The following is a 13,708-nucleotide window of genomic DNA, read 5'->3' on the forward strand; positions in this document are numbered from 1 at the left end:
TTGTGGGTCCGGATTGTGGTTTTGTGGTGTAGTTGTGTTGCTACAACCGGGAGAAAAGGCTTTTGTGTTGTGTTGTCAAGTTTTGTATTTCTGGGGCGTTTAGTTGTGTGCCAAGTTTCGTATTTCTGGGGCGTTTAGTTGTGTTGTTATAGTCACGATGCATTGTTGTGAGTTTTGTGGATCTGGATTGTGGTTTTGTGGTGTGGTTGTGTTGTTACAACCGGGAGGCAAGGTTTTTGCGTTGTGTTGTCAAGTTTTATATTTCTGGGGCGTTTAGTTGTGTGCCAAGTTTTGTATTTCTAGGACGTTTAGTTGTGTTGTTATAGTCACGATGCATTGTTGTGAGTTTTGTGGGTCCGGATTGTGGTTTTGTGGTGTGGTTGTGTTGTTACAACCGGGAGGCAAGGCTTTTGCGTTGTGTCGTTAAGTTTTATATTTCTGGTGCGTTTAGTTGTGTGCCAAGTTTCGTATTTCTGGGGCGTTTAGTTGTGTTGTTATAGTCACCATGCGTTGTTGTGAGTTTTATGGATCCGGATTGTGGTTTTGTGGTGTGGTTGTGTTGTTACAACCTGGAGGGAAGGCTTTTGCGTTGTGTTGCCAAGTTTCGTATTTCTGGGGCGTTTAGTTGTGTTGTTATAGTCACGATGCGTTGTTATGAGTTTTGTGGGTCCTGTGTGGGTTTGTGGTGTGGTTGCGTTGTTACAACTGGGAGGCAAGGCTTTTGCATTGTGTTGCCAAGTTTTGTATTTCTGGGGCGTTTAGTTGTGTTGTTATCGCATGATGCGTTGTTGTGAGTTTTGTGGGTCTGGATTGTGGTTTTGTGGTGTGGTTGTGTTGTTGTAACCTGGAGGCAAGCCTTTTGCATTGTGTTGCCAAATTTCGTATTTCTGGGATGTTTAGTTTTGTTGTTATAGTCACTGCGCAAACAACTTTATCATTTTATATATATAGATTGCTGCTATAGTTCCCCCCCCCCCCCACCTTTGAAGTTGACGGATTTGCATTGGTGGTTGTTTGATATTATTACTGTTGTATAAACCTTTGTTTTAACTTCTGTTTTATCATCTTCTTGTGTTTTAAACTGTGTATGTTGTTTAATGTATTTGTGCTGTTACTTTTGTAATGTTGTGAGCCGCCCCTAGTCCCCACGGGGAGATGGTGGCGGGGTATAAATAAAGTTTTATTATTATTATTATTATTATCTTTTATAGAACTACATTTAAATCACATTTTGCAATGTTTGTGTGTTTTGACCGTGCTGTGAACCGTCTGGAGCCACAAGGAGGGGTGTGAATCTTTTGTAGGACTACATTTTAATCACATTTTGCAATGTTTGTGTGTTTTGACTGCGCCGTGAACCATCTCAAGCCACAAGGAGAGGTGTGTAAGAATTATTATTATTATTATTATTATTATTATTATTATTATTATTATTATTATTATAGCAAGTGAGGCCACGGCCAAGTCAATACAAAACTGTGTTGTCAAAGGCTTTCATGGCTGGAATCACTGGTTTGCTGTAAGTTTTCCAGGCTTATATGGCCATGTTCCAGAAGCATTCTCTCCTGACGTTTCGCCCACATCTATGGCAGGCATTCTCAAAGGTTGTGAGGTATATTGGAAACTAGACAAGGGAGGTGCATATATCTTTGTAAGGTCCAGGGTGGGAGAAAGAACTCTTGTCAGCTGAAGGCAAGTGTGAAATTTGCAGGGGGGGTTTCGTGTCAGGAGCAACTTGAGTCGCTTCTGGAGTGAGAGAATTTGCTGTCTGCAAGGACGTTGCCCAGGGGACTCCCGGATGTTTTGATGTTTTTACCATCCTTGTGGGAAGCTTCTTTCATGTCCCCGCATGGAGCTGGAGCTGATAAAGGGAGCTCATCCGCACTCTCCCCGGGTGGGATTCGAACCTGGCAGCTTTCAGGTCAGCAACCCAACCTTCAAGTCACTTAGTCCACTATGCTGACTGCACCTGCAAAGGCGGTGGGACCGAGAGCAGGGCCTCCCCAGAAGATCTTAACCTCTGAGGTGATTCATAGAGGGAGATACGTTTTGATAGGTAAGCTGGGCCAGAGCTGTTTAGGGATTTACCAGCTAAACCCAGCACTTTGAATGGAGCCCAGGTGGTGCAATGGGTTAAACCCTTGTGCCAGCAGGACTGCTGACTTAAAGATTGGTGGTTCAAATCTGGAGAGTGGGGTGAGCTCCTGTCTGTCAGCTCCAGCTTCCCATGCGAGACATGAGAGAAGCCTCCCACAAGGATGGTAAAATATCCAGGCATCTGCTGCACAGTTTCTCAAGTTGCTCCTGACACATGCATACACACACACAAAGCACTTTGAAATTACAGTATTTATGTATTACGTTTATATACAGCTTTTCTCACCACTGGGGGGACTCAAAGCGGTTCACGATATAATCAATGGCAAAATTCAATGCCTCACATATATAAACATCAAATATCAAATCAACAGCAGATGACAATAGAATAAAAACTATTAAAACTATATAACTGTGACAAATATCAGAGACACAACATAAAACATTTAGGCCTTGCAACAATCTCGACTGTCTTACAATATTTCTGTCATTCACTGAATGCCTGCTTGAATTGTGCTTGGTAGCAGACTGGCAGCCAGTGGAGCTGACATAACAGGGAAGTTGTAGGCTTCCTGTACGCTGCTCCAGTGCTGCCCGTTGGACTATTTGAAGCTTCCGAACAGTCTTCAAAGGCAACCCCACGTAGAGCGCATTGCAGTAGTCTATTCGGGATGTTCCTTATGACACCCTTTCACATATGGCTATCATGTCTCCACTCAACCTTCTTTTCTGCACACTAAACATACCCAGCTCTTTAAGATGTTCCTCATAGGGATTAATGGTCTCCAGAACTTTGATCATTTCAGTTGCCCTCCTCTGGACACCTTCCAGCTGGTCAATAACTCTTTTGAACTGTGGTGCTCCAAACTGGACACAGTATTCCAGGTAAAGAGGTCTCACCAAAACAGAATACAAAGGCACCATGACTTCCCTTGATCTAGACCAGGCTTGGGCAAACTAAGGCCTGGGAGCCAGATGCAACCCCACCTCAGATGCAACCCCACCACGCTTATCTCAGGTCCTCCTCATTTTCTTGGCACAAGGACACGGTGGCACAGGAGAGACAGATATGCAGCACCTCCTGAGAGCCCTCAGGAGCACTCTTAGCCACCGCATGTCTCACTCTCCTCCCGGCATAAGGATGGGGTGGGCAGCTGGGAGGACAGCTCAAGGAAGGCACGTGGCAGCTGAGAGCCCTCCAGAGCACTCTCAGCTGCCACACGTCTCGCCCTCCTCCTGGCATAATGTGAAGAGGACAGCCCAAAGATCGAGGGAAGAGGATCGGGGCAGTCGCCCTGTGTCCTGCCTTCCTAGCAAGCAGCCCCATCCTAAGGCTGGGAGGACAACCTGAGGATGACCCAGGCCCTGCCCTGCCTCCTCCCGAATCCCATCCTTTGTAGGCCTGCCATGCACAGCGTGCAGATAGCCCCCCCCCCGCTGGGCCTGCCATATGGCCACAAAGGCAAAAAGTTTGACCATGCCTGATCTAGACTCTAGACTTCTTTTGATGCAGCCCGAAATCCCGAAATGGCTTTTTAAGCTGCGGCCATGATTTTTCTTGGAGCACCTGGGGCACAGTGTATTAAAGCGCTGAGCTGCTGAACTTACGGACTGAATCCGGGGAGCGGAGTGAGCACACACTGTTAGCCCCAGCTTCTACCATCCTAAGGTAAAGGTTTCCCCGTTACATTAAGTCCAGTCGTGTCTGATTCTGGGGGTTGGTACTCATCTCTGTCATGTGGCCGGCATGACTGCCGGGCTGTGGCGCAGGCTGGAAAGCAAGCCCGCTGCAACAAATCACTCTGACCAAGAGGTCATGCGTTTGAGGCCAGCCAGTGCCTCTGTCTTGTCTCTGTTCTATGTTATGTCATTGAATGTTTGCCTTTATGTGTGCAATGTGATCCGCCCTGAGTCCCCTTTGAGGTGAGAAGGACGGAATATAAATGTTGTAAATAAATAAATAAATAAATGGAGCGCCGTTACCTTCCCGCCGGAGCGGTACCTCTTGATCTATTTACATGTTTTTGAATTGCTAGGTTGGCAGAAGCTGGAGCTAACAGCGAGCGCTCACTCCGCTCTCTGGGTTTGAACCTGGGACCTTTCAGTCTGCAAGTTCAGCAGCTCAGTGTTTTAACACACTGAGCCACCAGAGGCTCCTTCTATCAACCTAGCAGTTCGAAAACATGCAAATGCGAGTCGATCAATAGGTATCACTCCGGCGGGAAGGTAACGGTGCTCACATGACCTTGGAGGTGTCTACGGACAACACTGACTCTTCAGCTTAGAAATGGAGATAAGCACCAACACCAAGAGTCGGACATGAATGGACTTAATGTCAAGGGAAAACCTTTACCTTTGCCTTTTCCGAAGACTGCTGTCGAGCCAGGCGTCACTCATTGTGTATCTTTGCATTTCTTTTTTTCCTACTTAAGTGTAGTATCTTACATGTATCTTTGTTGCAATTCATTGTGTTTGTTTTGGCCAATCAGCTCTCTAGGAATTGTGGGAGTTGAAGTCCAAAACACCTGGAGGGAGGGCCCAAGTTTGCCCAGGCCTGGCTCTGTAGAATAAGCCTCTTAAGCATTGCACACACTCAGAGGAAAGAAAACCCTTTTTGAACGCTTGCCAAGACAATAACAACAACAATCACTAGAAGGCGCGCAAAAGCAGCCAATCTGAGTGGGACATCAGACGTGACGTCAGAGCCCCCGCTTTCCTGTGCGGGTGCGCGCGCGCGCATAGGAGAGGCAGCGGGAGCGCGCGCCGGCCTCCTTGCCTGATTCTGTTGCTTCTGTTGCTGTTGTGTCTGCAAACCTTGGCTTCCCGCTTCCACGTCCCTCGGTCGGGTAAGGCTTTCTTCTAAGCAGGCCCAGCCTCTGCAAAAGGGACGGGAGAGGCCTCGAGGGAGGAGGGGAAGGAGTTATGCCTAATATTGAATTGCCATTTGAATCCATGGCTTCATTGTGTCTCTGGTGCATCAGAAAACAAGCTGGCTCCAACTTCAATATGGCATGCCTTCAAATATATATATATTTTAAAATAGCTATCCTCTCAGTCTTCTTTCTTCCAAGCAAAACATTCCCAGATGTCTAAGCTCCTCACTAGACTTTGGATCCTTTAGGTTGCCCATCCAGTTTGTCAATATCCTTCCTGAACTGGACACAAGGTTATTCCAAGTGGAGTCTGTCCAAAGCCTAATAGAGAAGGACTCTTGACTTTCCTTGATCTCTGGACACTTATGTTCCCATTGAATCAGCCTACAATGGCATTGGGCTTTTTAGCTGCAGCATTACCTTTCCTCTAAGGCAGGCATGGGCAAACTTCAGCCTTCCAGGTGTTTTGGACTTCAACTCCCACAATTCCTAACAGCCTACCGGCTGTTAGGAATTGTGGAAGTTGAAGTCCAAAACACCTGAGGGCCTAAGTTTGCCCATGCCTGCTCTAAGGGCCCTTCCACACAGCCAGATAACCTAGAATATCAAGGCAGATGATCCACAATATTTTATCTGGTTACCTGAGTCCACACTGCCATATAACCCAGTTCAAAGCGGATAATGTGGGATTTTATTCAGCTGTGTGGAAGGGGTCTAAGCATTCCTTTATGCACAGACTTTTTTTGAAAAGTCCTCTACCGGCGCATTAGCATTACAGATTGGGCATCCTTCAATTCCCACTGTTTCTCTTGCAATATCTTTAGTTAATCTCAAAACAGATTATTGGAAAGTGTGTTCCTACCCAACATCTCAGGCCCCTTCTACACTGTCCTATATCTCAGGATCGAATTCCAGACTATCTGGGATATAGGGCAGTGTAGATCCAGCCTCAAAGAGGAAATGTATCACCAAAAGGAGACCAGCGTAACAAGAGTCTCTTCTAACACTAAATAATAATGATTATGATGATTATGATGTTTGGGTTGCTGTGAGATTTCCGGGCTGTATGGCCATGTTTCAGAAGCATTCTCTCCTGACGTTTCACCCACATCTATGGCAGGCATCCTCAGAGGTTGTGAAGTCTGTTGGAAATTAGGCAAGTGGGGTATATATATCTATGGAATTATGTATGGGGTGGGAGAAAGAACTATGTCAGTTTGAGAAATGTGTGAATGTTACAATTGACCACCTTGTTTAGCATTTAATAGCCTTGGAGCTTCAAAGCCTGGCTGCTTCCTCCCTGGTAGAATCCTTTGTTGGGAGGTGATTAGCTGGCTCTAATTGTTTCTTGTCTTCTGAGTGTTGTTTTTATTTACTGTCCTGATTTTAGAGTTTTTAAAAACTTGTAGCCAGATTTTGTTCATTTTCATGTTTTCTTCCTTTCTGTTGAAATTGTCCATGTCCTTTTGGATTTCAATGGCTTCTCTGTGTAGTCTGACATAGTGGTTGTTAGAACGGTCCAGCATTTCTGTGTTCTTAAATAATAGGCAGTGTCCAGGTTGGTTCATCAAGTGCACTGCTATGGCTGACATCTCTTGCTGAATTAGTCTGCAGTGCCTTTCATGTTCTTTGACTTGTGTTTGTGCGCTTCGTTTGGTGGTCCCTATGTAGACTTGTCCACAGCTGCATGGTATACGGTAGACTCCTGCAGAGGTGAGATGATCCCTCTTGTCCTTTGCTGAACGTAGCATTTGTTGGATTTTCTTGGTGGGTCTATGGATAGTTTGTAGGTTGTATTTCTTCATCAGCTTCCCTATGTGGTCAGTGGTTCCATTGATGTATGGTAAGAACACATCTTTACAACCTCTAAGGATGCCTGCCATAGATGTGGGTGAAATGTCAGGAGAGAATGCTTCTGGAACATGGCCATAGAGCCCAGAAAACTCACAGCCACCCAGTGTTTCTGGCCATGAAAGTATACAACAACACATTATTGTGTTTACTTATATCCCAAAGAGACTCAAAGCGGCTAAGATTAAAGGCATTACAATACAAGTTAAAATATACAAACATTAAAACTGTATTAAACTTCATTAGTTTTAAAAACATTATTGGAAGTGGGCGCATCTGCACTGTAGAATTGATAGTTTGAGACAATGTCATGGCTCAAAGTTATGGAGCCCTTGGAATTGTAGTTTTACAAGGTCTTTAGTCTTCTCTGCCAAAGACTATTGATACGTCGCCAAAGTACAAATCTCATGATTTCACAGCATCCAGGCATTGCAGTTGAAGTGCTGTATTTATTAATTCTTTAGTATTAATAATTAATAATTCTACATAGTAGAGCCACCATCAGAATTCATTTTGTATTTGTAGGGAATATTTTCCTAGGGGTGAAAGTTGGATTATGTATAGCCTGAAATGATGTAATACAGATACATATTCAACACTACAGGGACAATTAGGCCAATACATAATGATGTATATTTCCCAAATAATGCAAGAAGATGTCACATTTTTCTGGCAGAGATAGATTTTTGGGCCTTTGTACAAAAGATGCCCTCTAGCACTGACATGCTGCACCCCTTCCTTCCAATCCAGCATGATGCTGAAATTGGCATTGCTTAAAAGAGATTTTGTTTTGCCTCATAGAAAAGACAATGGATACAGCCAGCCACAGTCTGATCCTTCTCCAGCAGCTCAACATGCAACGGGAGTTTGGCTTCCTCTGCGACTGCACGGTTGCAATTGGAGATGTGTACTTCAAAGCCCACCGAGCTGTCTTGGCGGCCTTTTCGAACTATTTTAAGATGATATTTATTCATCAGACAAGGTAAAGCTATGCTGGTCTTTTAGCAACAAGTAAGTCTTTAATCGGAAATGTGCAGGGAACATTTGGAGTATTCTTTGAAAACACTCCATAGTATTACAAGGGATGTGCATGGATTCCAGACCTTGTGTAGTTGCCCACATGCATGTATGCCTTATGAATGAGAATGATATACGAATGTTATGAGTGAAAGTGTGAATAATGTGCGTTAACATGAAAACATGAATATTATATGTAGATGTAAATCTGTGTGCATTATCTGTCATTATACTATTGGCTCTTCACATCTGCAGGTTTGACTTTTTCAGGCTTGTTTATTTGCAGATTTGATTAATATGGTCTCTGTAGGAATCTCTAGGTCTTCCAGTGCAACGGCATGTTCACATTCTGCCAGAGGTTCATCATAAAGTGCTGGAGGATCTAGAGATTCCTATAAAGGTATTATTTTCAGATGTTAAAAAATGTGTTTTAAATTTGTGTTTTTCTTTTTCACTTTTGCAAGGGTTCTGTGCCTCTAACCACAGCAAATGTGGCGGGCTGATCTATACAACTATGAAAATACATAGTGTTGTTATTCTAATATCCCCCTCCCCCTCAACATTTCATTTCTCTGTGGCCTCACTTTTTTCTCTTCCCTTCTCTGTAACCGTGTGTGTGTGTGTGTATACACACACACACACACACACAGGTTGGGAAAGTCTGAAATTGTCCACATGGATACCTGAAATAGTGACACCTTAGTTTCATGTACTAAAGTATAAAAGTACCTTCAGTTTATGTGTTTAAGGTGTGTAAGAAATATAAATTAATATTGTATGTAGCCTTAGGGCTCATCTCCAAAATATATTAATATGTATGGATATTCCAAAATCCAAAACGTTATAGATAAGGGATATTCAACCTGTATAGCTATTAGCTAAACTAGGCACCCTCAAAATGCGGCCAGCTGTGTGGGCCTCCAACTCCCAGAATTCCTGACCATTGAGCAAGATGGCAATAGGGGCTTCTGGGAGTTGGAGGCCCAAACAGCTGGAGGGCCACAGGTAGAGGGTGCCTGAGTTAAATCTACTAAATCTGATGTGATGGGGATGTAGATGACAAAGCTTCATCCATAATGAAAAGGGCTTAGGGTGCAACAGGACTCTCGGTTGTTTAGATCTGGGCTTCTTAAACTTTTCTATTCACGACTCCCTTTGGCTTTAGATTTTTTTACGTTATATAAAACAGGTATAAACATCAAGCATTTACTGATAACAAATCAGCATTTGCAAGGCTTACCAAATAGGCTGATTTTTCTTTTTATGAAGTTCAGGCGAAGCATCTTCTGCAGAGTCCACAGAGTCTACACTGCACACCAAATTCGTGCAAATGTCTAAAAACAGCCACTAAGTGACATACAGAAAACTTTTATTGTTGCCAAATTATTAATGATCCCAACATGGAGCTAAGGGGACCCCATTTGTGGTCAGGACCCACATCTTGAGAAGTAGTGGTTTAAGGAAGTGAAGTTGTGTCATGATGTGCCTACTTAATTCTTTTCTTTGTTCCAAGCAGTGAATGCATAAAGATCCAGCCAACAGACATCCAGCCTGATATATTCAGCTACTTGCTCCACATCATGTACACCGGAAAGGGACCGAAACAGATGGTCAATCAAACCCGGCTGGAGGAAGGCATCCGTTTCCTGCATGCTGACTATCTTTCCCGCATGGCGATCGAAATGAACCAGGTGCTCTCTCCGGAGACACTGTCCTCCTCAAACCTGTACGGGATCCAGATCTCCACCACGCACAAGACCATCAAGGAAAACCTCCAGGCGAAGGAAAGTTTAACCAGCCTCGGGAGTCGGACTGCTAGTCAGGGAGACCACCCCCAGCTTCAGCTGTCTCTGGCCATTGGGCTCGACGATGGCTCTTTGGAGCAGCAAATTTCTCATCCTTCTGTCCAAACAGCTACAAAACCGACAGAGGAGCCTGCAAACCCACCTGTAACTATAAAACAGGAGAAAATTGACCCGGAGCCAATTGTATCTCAGAGTCATGCTTCTTCTTCCCCGGAGGTCAGGAGCCCAGACTTTTCTAAAACCAACCTCAAAGTTCATTTATGTCAATATTGCGGGGAACATTTTGAATCTCGAAGCAACTTGCGTGAGCACTTGTTTACTCATGTGTCAGGATCTTTGCCATTTGGGGTCCCAGCCTCGATCCTGGAAAGCAATGACCTTGGCCAGCTCCAGCCCCTCAACGAAAACCATGACGTTGTTGACAGTCACCAGCTTGACTCTTTCCTTCGGAGAGAGAGTGAGCATCAACTGGAACATCCAACCCGTGGCAACCTGGAACCGCTGCCCATTGGTCAGCTTTCTCTGGTATCCAAAGACTCAGAGCCCATGGAGTTAAACTGCAACTTTTCCTTTTCACGGAAAAGGAAGATCAGCTGCACGGTCTGTGGCCACAAGTTTCTTCGAAAGAGCCAGTTGGTGGAGCACATGTACCTGCACAAAGGGAAACACTTCAAACTGGGAAGATGCCAGAGACTGGCCCCAAAATTTCAGCCATACAGCGACAGTTGGATTCAGAGTATCCCCAAAAATGCCACCCACTCGCAAGCTCATGCCGACTCCCAAAACACATTGGATCCTGATCTTGCTCAAGAGAACATTGCCACCATCCTTGTCGAATAGCTCCTTTGTTGTCTGTCCTTTTAATTATATGTGTTTTTAGCACACGGATGGATAGCATTCATCTCTGTGTCCCTTTCGCTAGTGCCAAAAGTGTTCTTCTAAAATATGAACAGCTACTTGAAAGCCCCATTCTCTGTTCATTTCATAGTATTAAGGGCATAACTGTTTACCACAGTCATCCTGGGAAGAAACCAATGGGGAGACCTTGTGGGAAAGGCAGTATTATTATTATTATTATTAATAATAATAATAATAACCTGCCTCTCCTTGTGGCTTGAGGTGGGTTACAGAATTAAAACACATAAACATTGTGAAAATACCACAAATGTTCTTCTATAAAAGAAACATATTAAAAAGTATTTCTATAAAAATGTATTAAAATGCACAACACAGATTAAATGAATGACATATGTTCAAAATTCATGTTTAAAAACTGACTGGGTAGGTAGGCCTGCTGGAAGAGATAGGTCTTCAGATGGTGTATGATGTAACTAGAGTTGTGCGCAGAATTAGTTTCTCCAGTTTTTTTAGTTTCTTCGGGAGCACGGAACAGGAAGCCCGCTCCCTGCGCGAAAATCAGCTCAACACGAAAGCAAGCAGGAGCCAATCCTGGCTCCAAGCCTGCTTTCGTCTGTAGCTGAGTGCCCCCGAAAACTTGCCTCCTTGCCTTGGAAAGTGTGTGGGGCATATGCAGGCCCAGAGAGAGTGTGTGCTTGCTAGTATCTGCAGCCTAGCGTTTCTTACTCTAGAGTAAGAGGTGCTTGGCTGCAGGCGCACATGCTTTCCAGACCTGCACACCATGCCATACATGCACTCTCTTTCCAAGGAAATGTGCGTGCCTGTCAGTGTCTGCAGCCAAGCACCTCTTTCCCTAGAGTAAAAAGAGCAGGTAAGAAGCCTCCTTAAAGTGCACACCGGGAAGGGGAGCCTTGGTGGGAAGTCTCCTCCAATAATGATCTGATAGAAAACGGATCTTTCAAGGCCCAAAACTGAAAGCAGATATTTGCCTCCTGATTTTGGGAGGCTCCCAAAAAATGGATCAGGCCCCCACTGAAAGCTGAGACACGAAACGGGTCAAGATTTACCCCGAATGCACAAGCCTAGTAGTAACATCTCATGCATGTATCAACAATGGAGAGGATTATTGCCAAAGATAAGGAATCCCAAGAAATGCATTCAGAGTGGTCATAACTTTGTATTTCAAAGGTTCTGCAGCCTTTACAGTTCTCTACTAAAAACCTAGTCCAAATTAGCAGAGTGCCCCCAGTTTGATTCACTTATAAAACAGTTTAATCACTAGTTTTATACTTGCCTTCCTGTTGAAGTTGGGATATTGTGAAAATCACAGATGTCTATTATAACGATGTATCAGAATATGATAAACAATAATGGTCCAACATGCGAGTTGAAGACAGTATGTATATTAGAGCACCATATACATACCACGTTATCTAAAACATAACTATGTCCTCTGAAATCATATAGGATTAATACCAAAATATTATTTATCTAAGTATGTCAAAGCAAACAAGTAGATATACAAGTCTCTGTAGTTACAATAATAACAAAGGTAAATTCCAGAATAATGGAAAAGGGATCCGTCTTTAATCCTGGTGAATGGCCGATAGAAGACGAGCTGGTTACGTCTTGGAAAACAGGGGTTATATGGTTGTTTATAACTGGTTTCCCGGGTATATCTCCAGTTTCAATTGTCCTTCAGATAAGCGATTATATAGTTCTAAATCCTTTTTGTTATAGTGATATATGTTGGCTCTGCTTCAGGTATTTTGTCCACAGTAAGTCTCAATTCGCGACACAAGACGTAACCAGCTCCAGCCTTCTATCGGCCACTCACCGGGATTAAAGACGGATCCCTTTTCCATTATTCTGGAATTCACCTTTGTTATTATTGTAAAACTTTTACCAGAATTGATTTTTGACTGAGACTGTTTTATACCAATTTATGTTTAATCCAGTGGAAATACCTCCAGGATTATAAAAATGCGGAGACTGTTTGATTCCAATCCATGGTTAACTTGGTTGAAATCTATAGGGAATCCTTCCAGAACTACAGAGACTTGTATATCTACTTGTTTGCTTTGACATACTTAGGTAAATAATATTTTGGTATTAATCAGAGGACATAGTTATGTTTTAGATAATGTGATATGTATATGGTGCTCTAATATACATACTGTTTTCAACTCGCATATTGGACCATTATTGTTTATCATATTCTGATACGAAGTTGGGATATTCCCAGGTGTTTTGAGCTGTGGAGTTTGTATATAGGGATGTAGATATAGTTAAAGTGTGAGATTTGTTACCATAAAGATGCAGGAATGGTTGCCAGCTGGGAAACCTTTTCCAGGGAATTAAACACATTCATGGGCTTAGGGACACCACTGGTTCTTGTCTGCGTAGTTACGTATCATCTTCAGTATCAGAGGCACTCTGCCTTTGTGTGTCCATTTCTGGGATATGCAATATGGAAAATGCAGCTATGCTGCTTCTCTCGCTGGCAGATCTCCCAAGGGCATCGGCCAGCCATCGAACAGAATACTAGATTAGAAGAGCCATTGGTCTGATCTAGCATGGCTCTTATGTTTTTATGACCTCTGTGGAACAAAATGTCCTTTTACTTCTCTGCCTCCCGCCATTATTTCTTCAGGCATCGTAATAAGAAAATGGTAGCGAGGAATGCCTCTGTTTTAGTGTCTCGCTGTTTGTGAAATGAGAAACAAACCTCCCAAATTGGATTCTGGAATTATAATTAAATACATTCAAAACAAATAGGATTTCTGTTTATTTTGTCATGGCTCTACATAAGGTTACAGTGCTTAACCAATTGACTGGCCAGGGTAATTGAGTTATACACTTTTGATCAAGTAGAAATATGCCCCTGATTAATCATGTTGTGAATTACTGGTTTTTAAAAAAGACTTAATAAAGGAACTTATAAAAAAAGACTTGCTGGAATGACAACATCATCCATTAAATAATTGAAAAGATGGCTGGTTTGAGGTATTTTAATGCACAGAATCTTAGGATTTTAGTGTAGGAAAGGACCACAAGGCTATCTAGTCCACTCACTGCCATGCAGGACTACACAACTAAAACAAAATAAAATGTCCATCCAAACAAAACTAATCCTGCTCCATCTTCTACATGATGACACCCTAGTTTTCATGTCAGCCTTCAGTCTTCTTTTCCAAGCTAACTAGA

General features: G+C 43.3%; 1 protein-coding gene across 1 annotated transcript; it reads left to right on the plus strand.

Moving 5' to 3' along the window:
* Positions 1–4,538: 4,538 nt before the first annotated feature.
* On the plus strand, positions 4,539–13,452 carry zbtb25 (zinc finger and BTB domain containing 25). Its single transcript, XM_003214272.4, has 3 exons — positions 4,539–4,943; positions 7,623–7,803; positions 9,355–13,452. The coding sequence occupies exons 2-3, from the start codon at positions 7,631–7,633 to the stop codon at positions 10,481–10,483; spliced, it is 1,302 nt and encodes a 433-aa protein (XP_003214320.1). The 5' UTR covers positions 4,539–4,943; positions 7,623–7,630; the 3' UTR covers positions 10,484–13,452.
* Positions 13,453–13,708: the final 256 nt, after the last annotated feature.

This window comes from Anolis carolinensis, chromosome 1 (genome assembly GCF_035594765.1).
Source record: "Anolis carolinensis isolate JA03-04 chromosome 1, rAnoCar3.1.pri, whole genome shotgun sequence".
In the NCBI taxonomy this organism is placed as follows: domain Eukaryota; kingdom Metazoa; phylum Chordata; class Lepidosauria; order Squamata; family Dactyloidae; genus Anolis; species Anolis carolinensis.

Bases quoted from the DNA above. Each gene is read 5' to 3' on its own strand.
- zbtb25 (XM_003214272.4), top strand. From the start codon at position 7,631: ATGGATACAGCCAGCCACAGTCTGATCCTTCTCCAGCAGCTCAACATG. The intron at 7,804-9,354 runs GTAAAGCTATGC...TGTTCCAAGCAG, and splicing joins ATATTTATTCATCAGACAAG to TGAATGCATAAAGATCCAGC.